Source organism: Punica granatum, chromosome 2 (genome assembly GCF_007655135.1).
Source record: "Punica granatum isolate Tunisia-2019 chromosome 2, ASM765513v2, whole genome shotgun sequence".
Taxonomy (NCBI): domain Eukaryota; kingdom Viridiplantae; phylum Streptophyta; class Magnoliopsida; order Myrtales; family Lythraceae; genus Punica; species Punica granatum.
In genome coordinates, this window is record NC_045128.1 from 7,224,770 (window position 1) to 7,248,976 (window position 24,207).

Genomic DNA, 24,207 nt, shown 5'->3' on the forward strand with positions numbered 1-24,207 from the left:
AAGTACACGGTAAACCTAAAAATAAGTTAGAAAGAACGTGATTTTGCACGTAATTTACATGTGCAAATTCATATATTTTTGCTTATGCTAATTAATCAATTGTCTACTCTATATCTAAAAAGAAATAACCATAGAAGGTATTATTCTATTTTATTATGAGATAGAATTTTCGATCATCATCATCTAATATTCGGAAACTCAATGTGCTCAACGAATCCGAATTCGTGTTTGGTTAGTTTATTAAGGGATAAAACTCTTTCAGTTGTGTCTTTTCCCATTTAAATTCAAGACCTAATTTAAGAGAAGATATATTTAATTACCTGAACCAATTCACATTAATTATTAGAAAACAGTATATGTTGGAGCAAATAAAGATAGCATTTTAGGTTTAGATATACAGATTTGGTTCTATATTAAAATTATATCAATAAATAATATTATTTAGAATTTTTATTTCTTCTTTTCTCTTGTCATTTAGTCTATAAATAATTGTCAGCAATTTTAATTCTTGAATCGCGCAAATATGGTGAATTATCATTACCCCTCTGACTTCTTTAGCCACCATGTACAAGTGCATATCTTGCAAATTATGTGAGATTTTTGGAGAACAAACTGATATAAAGTATCAATTCGTACATAGTTTCAAATGGTATTGCGTGAAACGCACGTGCATTTTCTAGTTTATCTAAAAAGAAAACATAATTGGTGGTGCCCATGTTATCAATATGTAGCAGGTTCCAATTACAATGAGGGAAAATATATTTAGTATATACGGTGGACATGCAGTCATGATTCTAGGTGACAAATATTAATATTATTAGACTTTATATAGTATAGTGTATATGATTAATTAATTTTCCTTGCAGGTTGACTTCTTCATAAGCCTCTCTTGTACCTCAGGATTTTGTGGTCAGCACATCCTTTGCCGCGTGAGGGAATTCCCTTTTTAACACACGATCGATAATGCCATATATAATGAGTAGCAAAAAGACATTCTCGATTGTAAAATTTCTTCATTCACATTATTCAAACCTATGAATATAGAGGTGTTGAACCACTTGAATCAATCCATGCTAATATATTGTTATTAATCAAATAAAACAACTAAAAATGCTTAAAAGAACATGCATAGTATATGACTAGGATCAGACTATCAATCATCACATTAGACAAATTTCAATTTTCTAAACTTGTTGATCCTTCTTAGGTTATGACGTTATGTCCAGCTGTTTTCTTTTTCATCATACAACATTTGACCTTAACCCATGATATCCCATTCTCCTGTCATGCCGTATAAATGCCCTTCATTGTGCCCTTCTTCATCCATCCTCGAAAGCACTTGCTTCCCGAAAAAGCCCAAAAAGAACTTTCTGAATTAAGTGATTCCATGGCTTCGAAGGCTCCATTGTCATTGTTGTTGTCCCTCTTGGTCACAAGTGCTTTCGTGGCTGCAGAGGCTTCAGCCGGTCCCATCTCCAGAACGGTAGACATTACATGGGGAGACGGCCGAGGGAAGTTCCTCAACAATGGCCGCCTCCTTACCCTCTCCCTAGACAACTCCTCGGGCTCTGGGCTCCAGTCGAAAAGCAAATTCCTCTATGGGAAGTTCGACATGCAGATTAAGCTAGTTCGTGGCAACTCTGCTGGCACAGTCGTTGCCTATTACGTAAGTTATTCTTTCTTGATGTCAATGCTAAACGTATGGCTATCTTGATCCACGTATATGGAAAATTTTTACCTCCATTAGGCCAAATGTGGCCCGAGTCAAGTCCCTTATTCGCGCATATAGTAAATGCGGTCTGTTGCAGTTACGCTCTCCGGGACTGAATTGGGATGAGATTGACTTTGAGTTCTTGGGGAACCTGACTGGCCATCCCTACGTACTCCATACCAACATATTCACAGGAGGCCAAGGAAACAGGGAGCAGCAGTTCTACCTCTGGTTCGATCCAACTGCAGCTTTCCATACCTACTCTGTGGTATGGAATCCCTCGAACATCATGTAAGTATCAAGTGATCATCGATCACCGGCAACTCTTCCAATTATCAGATGAATGGCATCGCCCCGTCTGTTTTCGATAGATTCTAGCACATTAAAACACTCGAATTAATTTGGGTTGGCAATTTGATCAAAATCAGCACCAAGTATATGATTCAGCTAAAGCAGCCTGTAGACATGTTCTTGGCCTGTCCACGCACTACATATCATGGATTGATCATCTAAAAGTTGCTTCTTTTCCCATACGATTCGCTTCGGGCTAGCTCTAATTACACTCATTATGAATCAGAATTTATGTAGACAATACACCCATAAGGGAGTTCAAGAACTTGCGGTCAGTAGGGGTCCCGTACCCGATGAAGCAGCCAATGAGAGTCTTTGGTAGCTTATGGGACGCTGATGATTGGGCTACACGCGGCGGCCTCGTCAAGACCAACTGGACCCTCGCGCCCTTCACAGCATCATTCAGGAACCTCAACTACGATGCCTGCATCATATCAAACGGCAGGTCATCTTGCAAGCCAAAATCCTCGAAAAGATTTATGATCCAAAAGCTCGACCTTGCAGGTCAGAACAGGCTCAAGGCAGTCCAGAGCAAGTACATGATATACAACTATTGTGTCGACAAGAAAAGGTTCCCCATTGTTCCAATCGAGTGCACTCTCTCATGACCAGGAGATCCTTATAAGAAATTGATACCGATCAATTTTTTCAATTGAGATACCGGCCGTTATGCTCATTAATAGTTCTCTGCTGCCTACCTAATCAATGGGACTGATCTCATTGGCAAGAACGTGTGTGATGAACAATTTTTTTTCTTTTAATTCCTTAACGAAGAAGAAGTTCATTTTTATTTATTTATTATATTTTGCTAAATTGATTCTTTTATTGTATGATATCAAAGGAATCGATGTATGACTCAGCTTCGGCCCTTTTCCGCTATCAGGAAAAAATAACTTACCAGTACCATTAATTATTAATGCCAAAACCACAGCTGTATATTTAGGATACTTTCTTTCTTTTAAAATTGTTTCAAGAATAAATTCTATTTTTGGTGAGATCATGCGACATCCTCCATCTATCAATCCGAGAATAATACTTTCTCAGTACATCAGTCCGGCCCTGAACCGGAGGTGCTTTCGGATTTTCGGATGTGTTTCGAACTCCATCCCCACTCTACAGTTAAGAAATTTGTTTAAAATTCAGTTAAAGATTAGAACATAACAAACAGAATGGTACCAAGATTCTCTGCCTAATTTTGCCGGATATTTCTAATATATTGCTATATAATAATAATAATAATAATAATAACAACTATTTTCATGTTTCAGAATAAAAAACTCCAACTTTTTATTTTGTAGCGCCAAATTCAATATTCCCTCCATATATATATATATACGCACCTATTAGCCAGATTGACTAGTGACTGTTGCATCAATATTTTCTTTGGAAGATTGCCCTAAGAATGTTTAGTCACTGAGGAAAAAGAATGAAAGAGGCAGATCATCGAGCTTTCCCAGCAACACTGGGGTTTGAGGAGAACTTTCCTGATGGCTTACGTGTGATGGCCCTCGACTCCAATCGGGCCTGTCTCAAGATCCTCATCGCGATGCTTCGGAAGTGCTCTTTCACAGGTTCGTCTAATCGATATGCTCCCTCATCAACACAGACGGATTGATCTTTTGTTTCTTATAGTCATACTATCAAATCAAGTAATTGCATACTTGATTACTTACCGGAAATCCTCAGGGATTAATATAGCTCTGTGTGGCTTCTTGATCGTAGTTATTTAGTTAGGTTTCGTTTAGTTTTGTTGTGCCTCGGATAGTTTATATTTGTTAAACACACGAATATTAATAATTAAAAACTATGATCCAAACAGAGGAGATCGCCCATGCCTTTAAATAAAAAAAAAAAAAAACTCGCCTATGCCTGAAACCCCTTAGCTGTCTTCTTTAGCCCGAATTTTCAATGAACAAGAAGAGCCGCTAGTTAACGTAGATTTGGAAAATCTGACAGATTGTTTGCGATGGGTCGAGGCAAACAACCTAGAGGGACCAACTGTATATAAAATTGTGTGTTATTGTAATTTGATAATTTTCTTGATCCCTAATCATGACTATTCGTTGATTCGCTCTACTCTATGTGTGCGCGCATCAACATATTGAGTAGATTTTAGTCACTTTATTGCTTTTTATCATATTATTATTGAAGTCACTAACAGGTCTTCTGATTCAATTCTCTTCAATAAAACTCCTATTGCCAAGTAATAATCATCGACTCATCCATACATCACTTATTTAGTTTTTCTTAAATGCAGTGGTCGCAGCTGAAAGAAGTGCGCAGAAAGCCCAAAAAAAGCTTATCAGTGGCAGTGCACCCTGCGACATCGTCGTGACTGAACTGAAGAGGTTTGACATGGATATTTTCCAGTTTCTGAGAAGCGCTTCGCAAAGGGGCATTCCAGTAGTTGGTAAGCTTCACAATATCCATTGATGAATTGCTCATAATCCATAGGTTATAAATACAAGAGCATTCCTTGATGGTGTTGTGAATTCGATTGACATAGCTGAGGTCTCATAAATAGGAGTGACAAGTATTTTAGAAGCTAAAACTCTAAAACCTTAAAACCATAAAGATACGTACCTGCAGAGCCAAAAAATAAGTTGCTAGAGTTAAAATCTGCTCTGGAGTTGCTTGGAGCTTTAATTCCACTACTCCAATAAAATTTTTTGGTTCAGAAGATTGAAGCCTAAAATAATATATATAATTTGTTGGTTATTTACTTTGATGAAATCTGGCGATATAGTCTTATGGTTTTTGCAGTTCTCTCTGCATGGGAGGACAAGGATATGATATCGGCGGCGATCATCAAAGGTGGTGTTGCACAATACATGCGGAAGCCAGCTAACTTGACGTCGACTAAATCCATCTGGACACATGTTTATAGGGCAAAATTATGTGCATGCATCAATGGCAGTCCTAACAATGGCATTAATACCATCAGCAATGGTGATGGTCTACCTCGGAGCCCTTGCCCCACAGCAGACAATGCTCCTACAGAAGCTGCACATTTAGCGGAAACATACAATCACGCCGTCGAGGAGAGAATGAACGAGGCCCACAAGGATGACACACATACTGGTTCTATGCTCTACTCGACCAACAACCGGGAGGAACGGGTGGAGAAGGAGGAGGTTGGTGGGGATGAGGTTCAGAATCTTGCTCCCAAAATGAAGCCGAGGTTGGTTTGGGGGGCGCATCTCCAGAGCAGGTTCTCATCTGTCATTTGCAATCTCGGAGGAGCCGACAGTAAGTTGCTCATGTATTCCCATCCTATTATCTTTTTTATTATGTATACATATGCATGTATGTATTGTATGCAAGACTGATTTTTTTTTTTCACTTGGAAAAAATCAGCAAAACATGAAATATATCCACAAAAGCGACCCATTTTGGATCCAATTCGAAAATCATTTTCATTAATGACATGCCTGAACCGATTCTCTAGGGATCATTCTTTCACAATATTTCACTTTGATTTACACTAGTATGAGGACATGCTCTTGAGGTTTTATGATATAAGGCATAGATGTTCAATTGGTCCTGATTTGTATTCCAGATGCGAAACCTAAAAAGATATGGGAACTCATGGGGGAGCCTGAACTGACAAGAGAGAATATTGCAAGCCATCTTCAGGTAAAATATTGCAGGAATTTCCTTATCTAGACTCATCAGAAGTTCCTTCGGCTCACATGAGATGTGCTTTCAATTGTGATTTGGTTTTTCAGAAACACAGGCTTAATATAAGGAAGCAAGTTGCGGAGGCGCATTTGGGCGGAGCTGTTGCCTCGCTCCAGCAGAGCGGCAATCCTACTACGCCAAACCCAAACCATAATGCTGTGGCGAGCCCAAACCTTCAGGTCCATCCCGACCAAACTGCTGCATTGTACAACCAACCTTACCATCCGACAATGCCTGTACAACTCCCGATGTGGACGGACAATCTGGTGGCGATCCAGCCCTCGTTTCCTCTTGAAATGGGAGGTGACACGAGGATGAACAATCCTCAGGCAAATTGGCTTGGGATGGAAGGTCAAGACACCTTTGGAAATCCCTACAATGATCCTTTTCAGCCAAATGCTCCATCATCGAATCCTATATGGGAAGCCTTTAACCAGCAATTCATTGACTATGATCCTGTCCTCGACTTTGAGAACGATTCTGCTGGCGCCTATCAACCAGTCCTCGACTTCGGGAACAATACCGCTGGTGGGTTGGAAGTTCCCTCAATCTCAACCGGCATAGTTGATATGATGCAACATGGAGGTACGCTGTATACATATTCTATCTCAAATTTGGCTCCATTTGCTTCTTAGAAATTTCTGTTTTTACAATTAGAAAATATATAAAAAAAAGATATCATGGATAGACAAAAATGTAAAGAGTCCATTAATCAATTTCTTCTTAAGAAATATATATAGATAGTTTTTTAGAAAATTTAAATGATGTCCTAGATTATAAAAAGATATATATTATGCCGTATGAGTGATTTATGTTGATATGGTTGTTTCACATATCGTATATATTTTAATTACTTTTCTATGAAAACTTGCAGGTGCCAGTCTATACCCTGTGGCAAACGGAACGTTGCCAGGCTATACTTGGGCCCATGATGCCCCAAGTGCTCATAATTTTATAGGTAAGCATAGGTTAAATTTCGAGTTTTAGAGTCTTTTGTGAAATATTTAGTGTTCGCATTTATGATTACGTACCGTGAAAAAGTACCTATTGCGTCATATGAATGGCTCACGTGAAATACGATTGTACCATACATCCTCCTAATTATCATTTTTTTGGTAGAATTTGCAGCGGCTGGTTCCTCTGCTATGGTGAGTGGACCTGTTCATCAAGATGCCAATATCAGTTCGGCCCTCGACACTCCAAGTGGAACATTTTCGACATGATCTTCTAATAGTTATTTCCATGATGCTCTAAATTATAACTCAAAATTGTTGAGGTACCGCAGCTAGCATCGATCGCTTGAATGTCGAGTATAAGGACTTTTTGTGAAACATTTTGTTCATGGTGCATGCCCTTTGTCAGCATCCCGTTTTAGTCCACTGCACTCGAGAACCATCAAAGAGGACTTGACTGTGTTCCCCATTTATCGAGAAAGTCATCTCTGACTATCGCTCGGTGCATTTACTGCTCTTGAAATCGAAATATTTCTTTAATTTAATTCCAATTTGGTTTTCAAAAAAGAAGAAGAAGAAAGCTCTACAGGACATTTTTAGCCTTAACTTGCATGAATTTCGATTTTCTAAATTCGGAGTAATACTTGGGACCGAAAAATATTTTTATGCATAATATTGATCCTCAATTTTTTCTGAACACAGTGGCGGTCTTGCATTATTTTTCGGATATTTGATTGAAAAAACTAAACATTCAGAAATAATCGACGTATTGCGAAGGCTCGATGTCAATTTTAATTAAGATTCGGTCTCCATTAATGCAAATGAAACTTTTCATAAAGTCGATTATTTTTCAAATATTTCAATTTCAGTAAATTCATTCGGAAAATTTGAACGAACACCGAGAAATCGAATTTCATTCGAAAGACGCCAGTATGAGTAAAATAAAAAATAGATAAATATATATATATATATATAATAAAATAAACATAAGACCAAAAAAAAAAAAAAAAGAAGAGAGATAGGGAGTGGCAGGAGGGTCGGCCACAAGTGGCCGAGCCCATGCAGCTGCCTCCTCCTTTTTCTCTTCCTTTCCTTCTTTTTCTTTTTACTTCTCCTTCCTTCCTGCTTCTTCTTCCCCTGCTTTCCCATACAAATTGCTCTGCCCCCGCCTGCAACAAATCTTCGCGCCGACCTGCAACAAGATCCCATCATCTTCCTTTTTCCTTTTTCTTTCTTCTTCTACTGGCCATGCCCATTCCTTGCCTTATTTCTTTCGCCATCACCAGCAATCTTCTCTTGACCTTCTTCTTCTTCTTCTTGCTTTCCTTATCTGGTGGCCGGCTAAAAAAGGGGGCAGCACAGAGCTATCTCTTCATTCTCCATCAACTTGCACTCTCTCTCTCTCACTCTCGGACTCACTCCCTCCCTCTTCTTCTTTCATCCCTCTCCTTCATCACCTTCCTTCACCATCACAGCCCCTATAGCCAGCTCCTCAACCTTCCTTCTCCTCTGTCACCGCCACTCTCAGTTCAATCCCCTCATCATCATCTTCATCGACCACCACCATCATCATTCATCATCTGCTTCCTCCCACTCCATGTCATCTCCAGCTTCTCCTCGCTCCTCCTTCATGCCACCACCATAAGCCCATCACCTTCATCTCTTTCTTTTTCTCTTTCTACACGCCATCGCAACCACCACGCTCCATCATCTTCCTCTCCTTCTCTGCCAATACCACCTCCATCATCATTCATCTCGGCTTCCTCCTCCTCCCCTTGCCAACACAGACCAGCTTCTCATTCCTCTCCATCTTCACGCCACCCCATCATCTCCAGCCTCACCTCCATCATCTTCTCCTTCCTTCTCTCTTCTGCCTCCTCTCCTCAGTCTCACCTTCATCTCCTTCCTCCTCCCTCAGTCCTTCCCCGCTGTTGCTGCTGGTCGCTCCTTGTCGAAGTCGCTGAGGAGCTGCTGCTGAGTTGATGCCCTTTCCGAGCCGCTGCTCCTCCCCGAGCTGCCTAAGCTCAACTGAACCTCTCCTTCCTCTTCTGTACTACTGCTGCTACCCAGCTACTACCGTAGCTGCTGCCTCCACTAACTTCCTGAGGCCGCTGAGCTGCTGCCAGTCTTTCCCTGTTGCTATCGGTGCGGATCGTTGGTTGTACCTGCTCGTTTGTGGCTCGTTGGTGCTTGCTATTGCCGTCCCGTTCATGTCTTGTGCATGCCTGGTGCTGCCCCTAGCTGCTGTGGAGAGCTTGGACAGCTTGATCGAGGCATTTTCGGATATTGAGTGGTTCTTCCCGACATTGGCTTGGGAGAGGTATAACTCCTCGACCTCAGCGGCATGCTTAGGGCTTTATTATTCGGTTGGTTCTATGCTTGCATGGACGGTGATGTCGTTAAATGAATTTTGATCAGAAAAGTAGGAATCGGTTTAATGATTGAACTCGACTTTTTAAAGAATCAGGACGTGTAATGAGCAACCCACTTGAGCACGAATTTGACTTTGAAGGATCGGACTTAAAATAATTCAACTCCATGCTTATTTGACCTTAGGGAGTAAAACTGACTATTTACCAGCTTAATTGATCACTTGAACTCAAAACCAGCAAATTAAACTTTGTTGTGATTGTGTGTATCATGTTCGTGCGTTTTGGTGCTTATTATCATTTTTAATTAAAACCTCACACGAATCAGATTAATCGTGTAAAGTCAGTTTAAAATCGCATTTCAGCTTTATCACAGTAGTTGAGTCCGAACCCATAGGATACAATGAATACAAGGGTCCATCGCCCAATCCGAGTGCAACACGTTGCGAGGGACCAGGTCCAATGCTCAGGACCGCCTATTTTTATCCAAAATCGCAACCCAAAGTGACATGGAAAATCAAGAGGAAGTTCGTGTGCCTTGACCCGAGTTCGGGCCCAATTTGATGTGGCTCGGGTCAAGACACCTGAAATTCCTTTCGACCTCATCCGAAGGAGCATGACCAACTCCCGGCTCCCTCAGAGGTCCATGCGATCCCTTTGGGGTCCCATGGGTTGGTCGTCCTCGGTCACTAGCCGAGGTGGCCCGCGATGCATTAATCTCACTTTCTAAACAGTCACATAAATGATTTCATAAGTCACAAATCACGGTGAGGACGAGAGATTGAGACTAAGTGCACATTACCCCCAAGGCTTGACTATTTTGGGATGTATTTAATAAAATGGGGAGACATTGAACATATACCCCGACTTTTCAAAACCCTCATTTGTATTTATACAAGGGCCTTAGGCTTAATGCACACGAATCCCGAGCGGATAGAAAATCGAAATCGAAGCGGATTACGAATCCATACGAGACAGCTCAAGCCCATTACGCCCCACGGGCCACTCCACAAGCGAGGACAAAGTGGATGGACCAAGCTCATTACGCCCCATGGGTCATCCAAGAGGGAGGACAAAGTTGACGGGCCAAGCCCACTTAAGCTCCTTGGGTCATTCACAAGCGATGACAAAGTGAATTGGGCCAAGCCCATTAAGCCCCATGGGCCATTCGCAAGTGAGGACAAAGTAAATCGGGCCAAGCCCATCAGCCCCGTGGGCCTCATCTCGTGTGGCTTCATAGCCCAATTTCATTTTGATTCTTTCAGATTTCGTAATTAAAACTTAAATCGTGAAAGATGCGTGGAACCCTAATCCACGTGGTACATCATTTAAGATCGGCAAACATTAGACAAATTAAAGTACCGAAAGGGTGTGCGGGGATTTACCCCTGCATGTAACAGAACTCTCGAATTTAGAATCCTCAATTCCGCAGACTACTTGCCTTAGCGAATTAGGTATATCCCTTACTCCTAGATCTGGGTAATTCACCTGCCCTTGACCTCCGGGTTGTAAATTGATAGTGGCGACTCCTTCTCACGCGCGTCCGTACGGGTCCCTCGGGAAGGTGGATACTCTCAAGCTATGGATCTTGCGCATACATGTGGGCACCAACGAGACGAAATTTGGGTCTACACACCCTTGGTCGTCACACTTTTTGTTCCATTTTCTTTAGATTTTCCAAATTGATTAAGGTGAATTATATAAGATGACAATTTGTCATTGTGACAATGTGATACGTCCTCTGAGAGGTATGATATTTGTATCGAAATGCATAGTACTTCTATTGATACATGCAGTTCAACAATGAATTTTGAAAGTAAAATAATTATAGAATATTCAAAATTTTATAATTTTGGTATATGCTTGTACTTTTCCTCTTTTCACATTTACATAAATGAGTTTCATGAATTTGAATAATTTTAGATAAAAGGGTCCAATTATTTCGAAGAAAGAAATACTTAATAAGGTTTTAATGAAGTTAGCTATACAGTGCTTCGATACATTTATGAATATTTATTTACTAAAGAACTATTTGAATCCTTTTTTATTACTTTGTTGTGATAAATCTAACAATAAGTACACAAGTATACATATTGAACAAGTAGTACGTAATGAGTACGCGTATCGTTCCCACAAGAACAGATCTAAACTACATCTAATTACTATTCTGCTTTTATCCAAACGAATCCATTTTCAAGAGAGTCGTTTTAAAAGTAAATTGAAGCAATAAATCAAATAACTGTAATGCAAAGGCGATGAAATACCTAAAGCATTCAACTTCTCATAGGGTTAATACTAATTCAATCACTTACTTCTTCTAATATTGACTAATTGATTTTAATATTAACCTAGGATTTTTAATCTTATTGCACGTCTTTCGATAGCTACAAGAATGCATCCCCATGTATCAATTCTATTCCTAGGTAATCGATTGGTGAGGACCCATTAAGATCGCCTAATTGACTACCTAAGGTAATTGATTATACACAATCCTCTGGCAAATTAATATCGTTTCCCAACTTCAATTAATCTTAGGTTATCCTATTTCGAGTTTAAACCTGGAATTTGTCTCCTGAGTGTATCAAGGTTGCGGAAAAAATCTAATCATTAACTAGGCAATAAGAAAGCATTAAAAACGAAGTAGCATAAACATCTTCAATCAATCAATAACAAAGAAGTAATATCTCGATTTTGAATTAAACCCTAGGTTCTATTGAAGCCCTAGGAAAGATAAATTTAGCTCATAATTGTTCCGTTGAACATCAAAGAGTTACGGAGAAACATGATTGAATATACAAAAGAATAGAGAAGAATTGAAGAAAACTTTGTCGGTCTCGGGTCGTAGTCTTCTCCATTTGTCCCCACCCCTCCAAAAGTCACGTTGCCTCTCCCCCTTCTCCTCAATGTTGACACCCCTTCATAAAACACTAACGCTCCGTTTGGTTTTGAAGTCGCAGTTTAAAATTTTAACTTTAACTCAATACATTACACAACAAAATATATTTTTTCAAAGTCAAACTGGTGGACTTAATATATTATTCAATATACAATCTCATACACTACACAACAAAATTGGTAGGGTCCACAGACCCCATATTTTTTTTAATATTTTTCCACAATCAAAATCAAAGTTACAAATTCAAAACTTTAACTTTGAAATCAAACGTACTATAAATATCCCTAAAACAAATCCCTAGATATTCTCCCGATAAAAAAAATTCTGTTTCCCAAAATTTAAGAGTTAATTTCCCAAAATAGATCAAAAACTATCCCAACATCATATTTTCTTCTAAAATCAGCTCCTAAAAATTCTCCAACATAAACTTCATCCAAAAGATATTTGCAAGCAATGGAAGTTGCCCAAAATACCACATCAGCATAAGGATCCCTGAAAATCACGCTCGGTAAACTGTACAATGGAAAAGTCAGCTTCTTGCCATGGCAAGAAATATAGATTCGAAATTGCCGTGGCACATTCCAAAGTTCGTCGTGGCAAACTTTACTGAATAGCTCTTCTTGCCATCTCTACCAATCCAAGCCTCAATCTTGATCCTCGAACCCTTCAAAATTCTATATTTGTCCCTAAGGCATCAATCATAACATCAATAGCAAATAATTCATAGGAAAACCTCGTAAACTAACTAGAAACAAACAAAACTAATATAAATCTAATAAAATCAAACTAACTCTAAAACTAATAAAAACTAACCCAAAACACGACCCACTTGAAGTTCTAGCATACAATTATCGCTCAAAATAAGATTATTTAACACGTTTTTCACCGAGTTATCATACTTCTTTGAATTTATATAGAATTATTAATCACAATAACAATAATAATTAATATATTTTATTAATTTCTATATAGCAATTAACTCATGAATTAATCAATTAATTACTATTTTACCTCTATTTATTACTATGTGGTCAAGTTTATATGCAAATATATATTTTTAATATAAATGATATTTCTTACATTAATTTTTACAAGTTTCAATATTTTTAGATAAAATGACCCAATCACTTAAATAGAAATTTACTTGATTGAGTTTTATAAGTTTAGCAATAATTCTTGATATTTGGAATTTGATTTTAAGTTTATATAATTATAAATGATTAATCATTTTTTTTAATTATAAATATATTTATAAGTTAATGAAATGACAATAATTATTTCATACATTTTTTAATAAACATTTTCTTTATATTCATATATTTTTTATTAATTATAATATTACTATTATCATTTAAATTCTATATAGTAATGAATTTACAATTTTGGCCCTATTGACTGGGGCGTTGTCAAGTTTCATGTGTGTATATATATATATATATATATATACGAAAAAATATTTTCTTTATATTCATATATTGTTTATCAACTATAATATTAACTATTATCATTTAATCAACTATCAATGAAATAGACTACGCTTGTAATAAGTGCTCATAATAAATATTTTGAATATTGTAAATAAAACTAAATTTCATAAATTAAATATTATAATAAATTAAATATAATACTAAATAAAAAATAGTAAAACAAACTACGTCTGTAATAAATGTCCATAATAAAATAATAAATATAATAATACAATAATTTTTAGGGTAAATTACACAAAAAAAAACCTAAATTTTATAAAACGTCTCAGTTTTGTCATAAATTTTGTTTTGTAACAAAATAAACCATAAGTTTTCTAAATTGTTTGAAAAATGACCTCCGTTATAAATTTCGTCAATTTTGCATACGTGGACTATTAACTTCAGACATAAATTAATAAACAAATAATATAGGTTAAATAAAAAAATTCAAATTTTCAAAAAAGTTTCAATTTCATCATAAATTTGGTATGTAATGAAAAAAAAACCATATGACTTATCAGATGATGTATAAATTTTGTGGGTCCCATGAAGTCCACGTAGGCAAATAGACGGCAAACTTAACAGAATGATAACGGGAGGTCAAATCTGAAACGATTATCAAAATATGTGATTTTTTTTGTTACAATACAAAATTTATGACAAAACTGAGACGTTTTACAAAATTTAGGTTTTTTTGTGTAATTTGCCCTAATTTTTAAGATATAATGAATCACATAATCTATATCAATATTAAAACAAACTACATTTTGCATTAAATAGGGCTATGTTAATTAGGATTAGAATAGTCATTTTATATTTATATCACAATATTAGCTACACTAATACTATTTATAAATGTATTTCTAATAATTATATATAAAATTCTCCCAAAAAATTTATAATATAAATAGCATTTTCATATTGGTGCAATAAATAAATATGAAAATGAATGTCAAATAAGTTCTACTGAAAATTTTCAATTGAATACATATCTAACCTATGGGTTAGAACACTAGTTATTAGTAATTACAGACAGTTAGAGCAACGTTTTGATAGATATCTTGTAAAAAAAATTTTGATTACTTGTTAATTTCTCATACACGCCTCTGCTCATCCTATATATGTGTTTATCTCCATGATTATAAATTACCTACTACTATTTGTGGTTAGAGTATCAATCCAAGGAATACTGATAATTATAATGATCTTTCTTTGACTGTTTCACATTACTCTATCATCAGGGGAAGTCGAAAGATACATAACTAGATTTAGTAACTAAACTTTTTGCAATTTAAAAATATAGCAGTGAAACATCAATTAAAGGGAGGTATAAAGTGTATATAAATAAATAAACAAATAAAAGGAGGAGAAAATTTGGGCTTCGGATCCCTCATTCACTATAAAAAAAAAAGAGAGAAAAATGCGGTAAAAGTAATTGATAACAAGAAATAATCAAAAGGACACAAACGAGAAATAACCGTAAAATTTTGGGGGAAACGAGAAAAAAGAATATTGGAAAAGGGAATGAAAAAATAAAAAGAAAATGTCCATCAAAAAAGAAAAAGAAAAAGAAAAGGGATCTTGATGAGGGACCAATTTTCAATAATATAAATAAATATACATACTAATGGGTGTCTGGATACACCCACATTTATTTATGCTGAATCTGCCAAAATTTTGCTCCCAACTGCTTTTAATGGATTGGTCACTTCAATGTTCTGTACGAAACGTTGCAGTAGTGAAAAATGGGATTTCACGGGTAGTAATTAGACGCTTTTACTTTCTAATAATTCATAAGATTAGCATGAGGCTGCTTATAAAGAAAATAAAAAAGATTAGCATGATGCTCCTATACGTTGTAAACTTTGCGTTTCGTAGTGAAAAACCAGTAATTGCTAATTCATGGAACAATCATATGGAAAAAAAAATGCTTTCTTTGAATAAGTATAAATAAGAAAAAAAAATCTTTCTAATGTGAAATTGAATTGAGGAGAGGTGGCTTCAAAATTGGCACAACATTGGAAGGGCATGTGTTTATTGATTTCAAGTGTATCCATATTTAAGGAATAGATTTTGCTGGATACAATATGATCATGCATGTTATCATGCCCCATATGAAAAAGGAACAAAGAACAGAATATTGCATTCATTAGCGATCAATAGGGCCCGTATCGACTAGTTCACATCATCATTTAATTAACTTTGAGCGTAGTATACAATTCCAGTTTTGCGTGCTTCTCCCATCGGATAACTCGGATAGCCCTTATAACAAATTAGTGGGCCATGTGCATCCCTCTATCTTCTGCTCTTCATTAAAATTAGTGCAAAGGAGTTTACTTCAAATGACATGTGATACTGTAAAATTCCACTCGAATTATAATCTATTGTACCTATCTCCAATTCAAAAGTTTGAGCTAATAAGTTGTGAAATACAATCTCTTATAAACCCGTGAATTTCTCTTTAATTTTTCTATGTAGGACAATCTCTCTCAACACCCTTCCTCACGTAGCACCGTGTAGTATTTCTCACACTTTACCTACACATGCCGCGTGAACACATAAACACTCGCCCTCAACAACTTATCTCAAGCCGGGTTCTCATCTCTTCCAGACTCAAGCCTTAACTACCTCGAGGTGGGCTTTCTCTTCCACACTCGGACGAGGAGGATCAAACCAACTGCGAGCCGGGCTTCCACTTCTGGACTCGGACTTCATTGGCCACAAGTTCCATACTCTGACCTGGCGTAGTGTGAGTTCCCAAACAGGCACGCGAAAGCCTAACCCATTTGATACCATGTAAAAATTCCACTTGAATTATAATCTATTAGACTTATCTCCAACCCAAAAGCTCGAGCTAATAGGTTGTGAAACACAATCTCTTATAAAGTCGTGAATTTCTCTTTAATTATACAAACCTCTAAAATAAACAATTTAAGAGGAAGAGCTCCATAAAAGTGGTAGGCACTCATTCTCGATCTGAAACTAAGAGATTTCTGAATCGTTCCAACATTCTGTGACTCTTTATTTTCCCCTTTTTCGATCCATGATCACGACACTCATTAACCTCTCTTATAACCTAAATTAAAATTGACTGACCCGGTGAACGTATTCAATGCTTTTTCAATGTGTATTGCTTTCCTAACATGTTGCATTGAGGATCCGTTGTCATGTCCTTATATATTAAAGGGATCGAATGCAAAAAAACCGATAACTCTAGGATTAAAAGTTATTTAGCATGTCTTTTTGCCATAAATTATGTTTAGTTGGCCGAGTTTAGTTTAGTTTTAATCCTTTTTAGGTTGATTTTCATGTTGTAGTTAGTTGGTCGGATTTTGAAATGTTATGGTTTTTTTAGTTAGATGTTGGTATTTATTTGTTCTTTTCGTAGGTCATGGAGTGGCAAGGAAGACTCAAACTTGGATCAATTGATATCATAGCATTGTGAAGGATGCTGCAGCGTTAACAGAGAGGGCAACATGGATGAGTTTAGGCGATGCCATAGCATAGGCGAGAATGCTACAGTACTGACAAAGTACAACATTTGATGCACAGATTTTGCACTTTCGAATTATCTCGGAATGTTCGGTGATTCTCTTGGAAAGAAATATCTCATGGAATATCTTGAAGACCAAGATTAGAAGAGAAATTAATAGATTTCCTTTGTGCTTAATTTTAGGATAGCATGTTGAAGGCTTTTAAATTGGGAAATTAGATTTAATAATATCTATTGGATTTTATTTTACAGTTTTAGCTTTTATCCTATAAAAGCCCAAGACTTGGGCGTGAGACTGGTGTGTCAACGGCGGAGAAGAGGAAGCCACCTTAGAAAAGAAGTCAACTTGGGTTTTAGGAAGTTTTCTTAATACTTTTGTTGAACTTTTTTTTATTTCAATGTCTATGTTGAATTCGTCTGTGTTTTCTCATTTTTGCGAGCTAATTTCATATGCTAGGATTGCAATAGAACCCGCATGTTGTTAACTTGATTATTTTCTTTTGATCTAGTGATTTTTTTTATTCTATTTTGTTTAGTCTATTTCCATACTTAATACTTTCAATTGCTTGATCACCAATTGTATTGATTTCAATGGTCTAGATGAACTCAGGAGGAGAATTTTAGATATAGATTAGAGGTAGACTAGCCTAAGATCGGCTTTGATATATCGTTTCGAGGGTAGATTCAAGTCTACGGTTGATTTATAGGTAGGATAGGAATATACATATTCACCTTAGGTAGCCGAAGGATTGGTACTTAATGAGCTTGCATTAATTCGGTAATCATGGGAATACAGGGGATCGGATAATATAAGTCTTTTATTGAGTGATTCGGAAGAACCTTAAGGATAGTTACTAACCTAGATTAGGAGATAGGATTTTAAACGAATTAGGGATAGAGGGAGTAGCTCGAGTTAACAATTTGTTGGGGGAGTTGTAATTCTAAGCCATCTCACAAATTCTTCTTGATTTGTTTTTATTTTATTCAATTTTAGTCAATCGATCTTTGATTTGCTTGACTTCGATCACTTTATTACTTTATTACTTGTTACGGTCCGTACGCTTGCGGGTTATAAAACCGTAAAACAAAAACTAAATTGGAGAAAGGTAGTTATCGATGACTGGTCGGAGACTCGGGACAGTGCCAGTCAATAGGCAAGCCGATTGACTGACTATACGAGTCGAGAGAGACATTAAACGCACACGCATTATAGTGAAAGTGACATGGAACTTCCACACAACCGTGGACAATTCCACACCAATGAATTGCCATTGGCTCCTCCTACAAATAGATAAAAGGGGTCTGCCATGGAAGATCTAAGCAGAAGAGAGAAAAGGATCGACTGATCCAGTACTTCTCTAGCTTAAGAAAACATTATGGCAGCTTCTCTCGGAAAGGTCGAAGCTTTGTTGAGGGCTTGTGCGGTTCTGATGTTGGTCTTGACAGCTTGTTTGGTCGGGATGGATACGCAGACGAAAGCCATCGTCTTTACTTACAAGAAAAAAGTCACTTATAAGTACCTCAATGCTCTCACGTAATTCCCTTCCCTCGATCTCACTATTATTCATGCAAAAGGTTTCGTCCGTGTTTGTATATGTCCGGCGATTACATTTTATCCGACCCCTTTCTTTTCCCTGTACCAATATATTGTCGAATTTTCTGCATTTCGATGCGTCAAAGCTCGTGGAGTTCGTTCTATTTCTCAGCCTTTTGCTAAATTAAGAACATGTTGTGAATGTTTTTATAATTGGTAAGTGCATCGATGAAAGTATAAACAAGGATATTATTTCTCTCATTCTCTTTGTGAGCTTCTCCTGCACATAAAGTCTGCTCATATGGTCCAACTTGTGTGTTGATTCAGATATTTTGACACCTTTTTCCCTTAAATGAAGTCTCAAGTTTGAATTTTGTGAATGGAAAAAATCTGCGGTTAGGAAAACTTTACCCCTCAGTGAATTGACATGATCCAAATCTATTAGTCAATTTTCAAATACCAGACAGTGACTAGAAATTTGCCGATGCTTTCAAAAGTGGAAAGCAACGGCTTACTTTTCCCGACGCTAAAAAATGTCGCCTCAACCCCGGAAAATAGGTCCGGAAAAGGTGGCAATTTCTCAGTAGTATTGTTTGGCAACTGAATAATCATATGAAGTTATTAACTATGGTATTCATTAACTTGAGTATTTGGATCTTAATTTGGTGTAGGGCTATGGTGTATATCGATGTTGCAGCTGCGGCTTATAGTCTTCTTCAGCTAAGCAGATGCACCATATCAGTTTGGTCCCACAAGAACCTAATCACGTATGATCAGAAGAACTTGGCTTGGGGTTTTTTCTTGCTTGATCAGGTAATTCTTCTTATTATTCTTCTCTATATATATCTCTTTCTCTATAGAAGAATGTTTCTCCAACTAAATATACCAAAAGAGTGACCATCGAACATTTATTATATGGTCCTCATCATCATCCATGCTTGAAATTTAACTGGTAATTCTTTGCATAAACTCCTATTTTATTCGTTTAATACCTAGCGCAGCACCTCCATTATATTAATCATCCATGCAATATTCAATTTTCAACACCTCGTCTATTAGGTCAATTAAAAAAAAAGATTCTGATTAGCAAAAATGAGAATTTTTGTTTTACCATTTTCTCAAATCTATCAAATCTATCTCATGCTTTAAAAATTATTAAAAAAAAATTATGATTTATATCTTGTTCCAAATCTATCACGCTGTGAATTTTTCCGTCAATGAAATGTAAGTGGTCTACAAGCCTATCTCATGATTTTAATTTTTTCTCAAATCTATTCCATGATTTTAATTTTTTTTCTCAAATCTATCCCTAGCAAAAGGCCACAGTGACAAGAATGAGCCCACTTACATTCCATGTCAGCAACACCATTAAATGTTGACATAAAAATTAACTAGATTTGGAACTAAACTTAAACCATGAGCCTTTCTAGGTAATTTTTAAATCATGGATAGATTTGATAAACGAGTGATATCATGGAATATCTGGCATAATAACCCGCAGAAATAATGAAAAAGCATCCACTTGGAAGTTGAATCGGGGAAGAAGGGATCACACGCCCAGTTTAAGTGTAACTCCGTCCCTGACTTGTATCAATTCATAAAATATATATGCCGATAGTCAATATAAATATATATGGTCTGAAAAGAAAATCAAATAAATAAAGTATCACTTTCATATATACAGATTAAGGCCTTCCTAGCTCTAATACCACCCCCACCCAAAAGAAAAAAGCTCGTACATCATTATCAGGGTCAACCATAAACTAATATTATAATTGAAACTTCACTTTCAAATCCCTCTTTCTTCCCACTTTTATTAAAAGTTTTATATCGTTGTACTATATTTAAGAACCTCCTTATAAACGGAAAAAAATGTATGCATTTCAATAGGAAAAGGGTTAATACAATATACTCACTGAAAAAGAAAATTAGTACATATATAATTTCTGTTATTAATTATAAAGTTCGACAGCTCCATTCATCTTATTGTTGATTTCATAAGAAGACCATGTCCCACATACTTTGAAGTTATATCTTTATAAAAGTCTCTTCTTCTCTCTCCAACGCATTTTTGATAAATCTTTTGTGAGTGATACAATTTTTTATAAGATAATATGAATCTATATAAAATACAAGAACGACAAATGACACCGCACGCAGTACAAGAACCCCTCTGGTATAATACATATTGTCAAGGTACATATCCAGCCTCTATATATATAAAGAGAGAGAGAGAGAGACATTCAATCGAACATGAGTTATCACATGTCCGTGATTCTTTTTCTGCACTGCATAGATTGTCAATAAATAAGTTATGGACGGAGTTGGTTGAATCCTAGAATACTCCCAACCCCCACCAACTTATTAGTTAGGTTTCCTGATCCGATCTTGTGACTGTGAATATTTCCACATTTATATTCATCCGTGCCTTACTGGGGACAGTACAACACGAGGTAGTTAGGCCATCCTTTATAATCGAAATGGAATGATGAACTGACGCGTTATAGGGGTGCCCACCGAAAACTTCTCCTTTTGCGATATGAAGGTGGCCTATGCACTTAGTGAAGGAAAATAAATAAGGGAAGTATCATTGACGAGAATCAAATTTAGGACCAATTAAAAGATATATATCATTGCACTACACTTTTTCGATATATGATTCGGGAATCTCATCCCACAATATTTATATATGTGAAAGGATCTTTATATATTATCAAAACTTCCAAATATCACCTGTGCGTTTCTCTATTTACTGTTAATGTGATAAGCCATTGAATATGAATCAAAGTGAACTTGATTTGAAGCTCTAGATCCTGATCCGCGGTTCCTCAATGGATTGGAGGCACCTATACTCCATGTCCTAGGCTGTCATCCGATCATCAATCCGCATCCACAGGGAATTTCGTTGTAACAGTGACCATGTAGATACAATTTTAGCATAGATAGCTGGTGTCTATTACTTTTATGCTTGGCTGATCTCACATTCACAATTCATATCGTACGTGGATTATGTCAGTCTAACCCTTCAATGCTGTGGTTCCCACGGAAAAGATAGAAGACATTCATATCATTCACGTGCGGAACCATATGGTTGCTTTGCTCATGATTTTGGCCTAAAATATTTCCAATGTTCCCAGTTTCAAGTATTACTATTAGCAAAATATAAAGCTGAAAACCCCGATACGATGTATTCTTGAAATTTTACATTGAACAGGTTGTGGTTTACGCCGTGTTTGCTGTTAACTCGGCAGCAGCACAAGCAGCCCTGTTGGCAGTCACCGGCTCGAAGGGTCTGCAGTGGATGAAATGGTGCAACCGGTTTACCAGATTCTGCATCCAGATCGGTGGTTCGCTCTTCTGCGGCTATGTCACGTGCTTCCTCTTGGCAACAGTCTCATTCACCTCGGCATTCAATCTCTTCAGACTCTATTCGCCAACACAATTCATGCAGTTGAAGCGGAAAACTTAACTCGATCCCTAGGTATATGCCTGGCAATCTTTCTATATGATAATATTCAGTTGTTAATTAGTTGCTGCAAACAACCTGCGAGTCACATAAACTGAAAAGGTTTGAGTTATTGATGTCTAGGGAAGTCAGTGGTTGGTTTGTTTCCGGTATGCCTTGGGACACTTCTTTTCGAAAAAGGAAAAAAAAAAACAAAAAGACTCCTCTCAAAAGAAAAAATGCTACTAGCGTGTGGTCACATTTGTACATACTTATCTCTAAGGAATGTATATTACGGGCTTCTTGACATCCGCATACATGTACATCTCAGTGCCAACCATAAGGTATCCTACAATTGTTTTTTTTTTATGGTATGTACTCTAAAAAATTTTATTTAAGATGAACAAACACTAAACTGTTTGAACTAATCTTTGTTGGTTACAATTGCTGATTTTAAGAGATTTGTTTGTGTACTGATTAATTGATTGATGGATTGATTGATTGATTGATTGATTGACAAGTTTAGAAACTCTTGCACTGGTAGCTAATTGACCGATTTGGATCATTAATCGAACCATGTCAAGGACCACCAATAGGTGATCTCATTCAATCTAAGGTCGTTCTTGATATATGTTACAAATATATATATATATATATATATATATATATATGTCATGAGATTGCTCTATATTATCTTAACCACTATGTGTTGAAATACGAACCAAACCACATCATATCAGTTGTGTACTCATCCAATGGGCGTTTCACATATTTGTGAAAGTATCATATATATCATTCTCACACTATGGTTGCTGATGTTTTAAATCGACGCTGATTAGACATTTTTTCGAATTGATGATGTGATACATTTGTATGCTTGACTGTCTCCATTCGTTCAACACATGCATATAAGACGTGAAACTTTTGTAGCTGGTAATAAATTCTAACTTAACAGATGGGCATTAGTATGTATATTTTCTTGAAATGAAATGACTTCAATCACGAATAGTCATTTGTTTAGTCGTTCTACGTTACTCTTGCAGCGATGTGATGTATATCTTCACTTACATCTTTTTCAATAATAAATTTCCACCTAGAGTCATTTCAAGTGTATTTATATTGGAGGATATGAATGTAGAGAGACACGTAGGGTTAGGACAAAACATAACATATCGATTAGGACCCCTGCACCAATTAATTAATTTCTTCTTTTTTTTAATTATAAGAGAGGGATACAACACCACTAGCACATCATCCAAGTAATTGTAAAAACGAGATAATACTGACTCCTCTCAAAAAATGCTACTGTGTAGTTCCTATTGTCTGCACATTAAATTTGTACATACTTATCTCTAAATAGTGCATATTACGGATTTTTTAACCATAAGGTCTCGTACAATTGCTGTTTTTGAGATATTTGTTTTGTTTATTGATTGATTGATTGACTGATAAGTTAAAAAACCCTTGCACCGGTGGGCGTAGCTAATCGAACAGTTTGGAACGTTAACCGAACCATGTCAAAGACCACCACTTATAGGTGTCTTATTTGATCTAACATTATCTCAAGATTCTAAAACACTACATATTGAAATAGGGACCAAAACCACACCATATCAGGTCGCGTACTCATCAACTGGGTGTTTCACATATATGAAAATGTGTGTCATATATATCATTTTGACATTGTGGCCGTTGATGTTTAAAATCGATGCGGATCAGAAATTTTTTGCGAATGGAAGATGTGGTACATTTGTATGGTTGTCAGCCTCCAATCATTCAACACATAGGTGAGGTGAAACTTTTGAATCTGGTAATAATCTATTCTATAACCTAAGTAGACCTGCGTTAAAAAATACGACTTTCAATCATAAAATAGTCATTTATTTGGTCGTTCTACGTTGCTCTCGCCGCGATCTGATGTATATCTCCAATACATCTTTTTCAATAATAAATTTCGGTCTAGAGTCATTTTAAACGTGTATGATATGGAGGATATGAATGTACAGAGACGAAACATCGCTTTCCGATTAAGACGACTCGATTTATTAATTAGTCTTTTTTTATGTTTGAAATAAAATAAATAAATAAATAAAAGGGAGTCTACACTACAGACCTAGCTAGTAGCTACTATAATAATGGGAAAAACGATATTAAGAAAGTATTATAGTTTTATTAGTGAGTATTAAATTAAGAACTTTTTAATTCTAGTTTGACAGTTTTTACCACTCACTAAGTACCCTCTTTATTTGTTAGTTATATTTAGCGTACAGTGGAAGGTGATTTGGATGGCTTTAAGCTGTGTTACCTA

General features: G+C 36.5%; 3 protein-coding genes across 3 annotated transcripts; all 3 read left to right on the plus strand.

The window, feature by feature from the left end:
* Positions 1-1,353: 1,353 nt before the first annotated feature.
* On the plus strand, positions 1,354-2,954 carry LOC116196943 (probable xyloglucan endotransglucosylase/hydrolase protein 25). The gene is made up of 3 exons (XM_031526905.1): positions 1,354-1,666; positions 1,809-2,002; positions 2,289-2,954. The coding sequence occupies exons 1-3, from the start codon at positions 1,388-1,390 to the stop codon at positions 2,668-2,670; spliced, it is 855 nt and encodes a 284-aa protein (XP_031382765.1). The 5' UTR covers positions 1,354-1,387; the 3' UTR covers positions 2,671-2,954.
* A 512-nt stretch (positions 2,955-3,466) lies between these two features.
* Positions 3,467-7,156, plus strand: LOC116197305 (two-component response regulator ORR21-like). Its single transcript, XM_031527403.1, has 7 exons — positions 3,467-3,633; positions 4,320-4,472; positions 4,826-5,311; positions 5,622-5,698; positions 5,791-6,328; positions 6,618-6,701; positions 6,863-7,156. Exons 1-7 carry the CDS (start codon positions 3,489-3,491, stop codon positions 6,964-6,966), a joined length of 1,587 nt encoding a protein of 528 aa, XP_031383263.1. The 5' UTR covers positions 3,467-3,488; the 3' UTR covers positions 6,967-7,156.
* An 11,067-nt stretch (positions 7,157-18,223) lies between these two features.
* Positions 18,224-22,323, plus strand: LOC116193684 (CASP-like protein 2C1). The gene is made up of 3 exons (XM_031522426.1): positions 18,224-18,454; positions 19,126-19,267; positions 21,669-22,323. The coding sequence occupies exons 1-3, from the start codon at positions 18,297-18,299 to the stop codon at positions 21,921-21,923; spliced, it is 555 nt and encodes a 184-aa protein (XP_031378286.1). The 5' UTR covers positions 18,224-18,296; the 3' UTR covers positions 21,924-22,323.
* Positions 22,324-24,207: the final 1,884 nt, after the last annotated feature.

Excerpts from the sequence above, each read along its gene's own strand:
- LOC116196943 (XM_031526905.1), top strand. The coding sequence starts at position 1,388 with ATGGCTTCGAAGGCTCCATTGTCATTGTTGTTGTCCCTCTTGGTCACA. Across the intron at positions 1,667-1,808 it reads GCACAGTCGTTGCCTATTAC|TTACGCTCTCCGGGACTGAA; the intron begins GTAAGTTATTCT and ends GGTCTGTTGCAG. Across the intron at positions 2,003-2,288 it reads TGGAATCCCTCGAACATCAT|AATTTATGTAGACAATACAC; the intron begins GTAAGTATCAAG and ends ATTATGAATCAG.
- LOC116197305 (XM_031527403.1), top strand. The coding sequence starts at position 3,489 with ATGAAAGAGGCAGATCATCGAGCTTTCCCAGCAACACTGGGGTTTGAG. Across the intron at positions 4,473-4,825 it reads AAGGGGCATTCCAGTAGTTG|TTCTCTCTGCATGGGAGGAC; the intron begins GTAAGCTTCACA and ends TGGTTTTTGCAG. Across the intron at positions 5,699-5,790 it reads ATATTGCAAGCCATCTTCAG|AAACACAGGCTTAATATAAG; the intron begins GTAAAATATTGC and ends TTGGTTTTTCAG.
- LOC116193684 (XM_031522426.1), top strand. The coding sequence starts at position 18,297 with ATGGCAGCTTCTCTCGGAAAGGTCGAAGCTTTGTTGAGGGCTTGTGCG. Across the intron at positions 18,455-19,125 it reads AAGTACCTCAATGCTCTCAC|GGCTATGGTGTATATCGATG; the intron begins GTAATTCCCTTC and ends AATTTGGTGTAG. Across the intron at positions 19,268-21,668 it reads GTTTTTTCTTGCTTGATCAG|GTTGTGGTTTACGCCGTGTT; the intron begins GTAATTCTTCTT and ends TACATTGAACAG.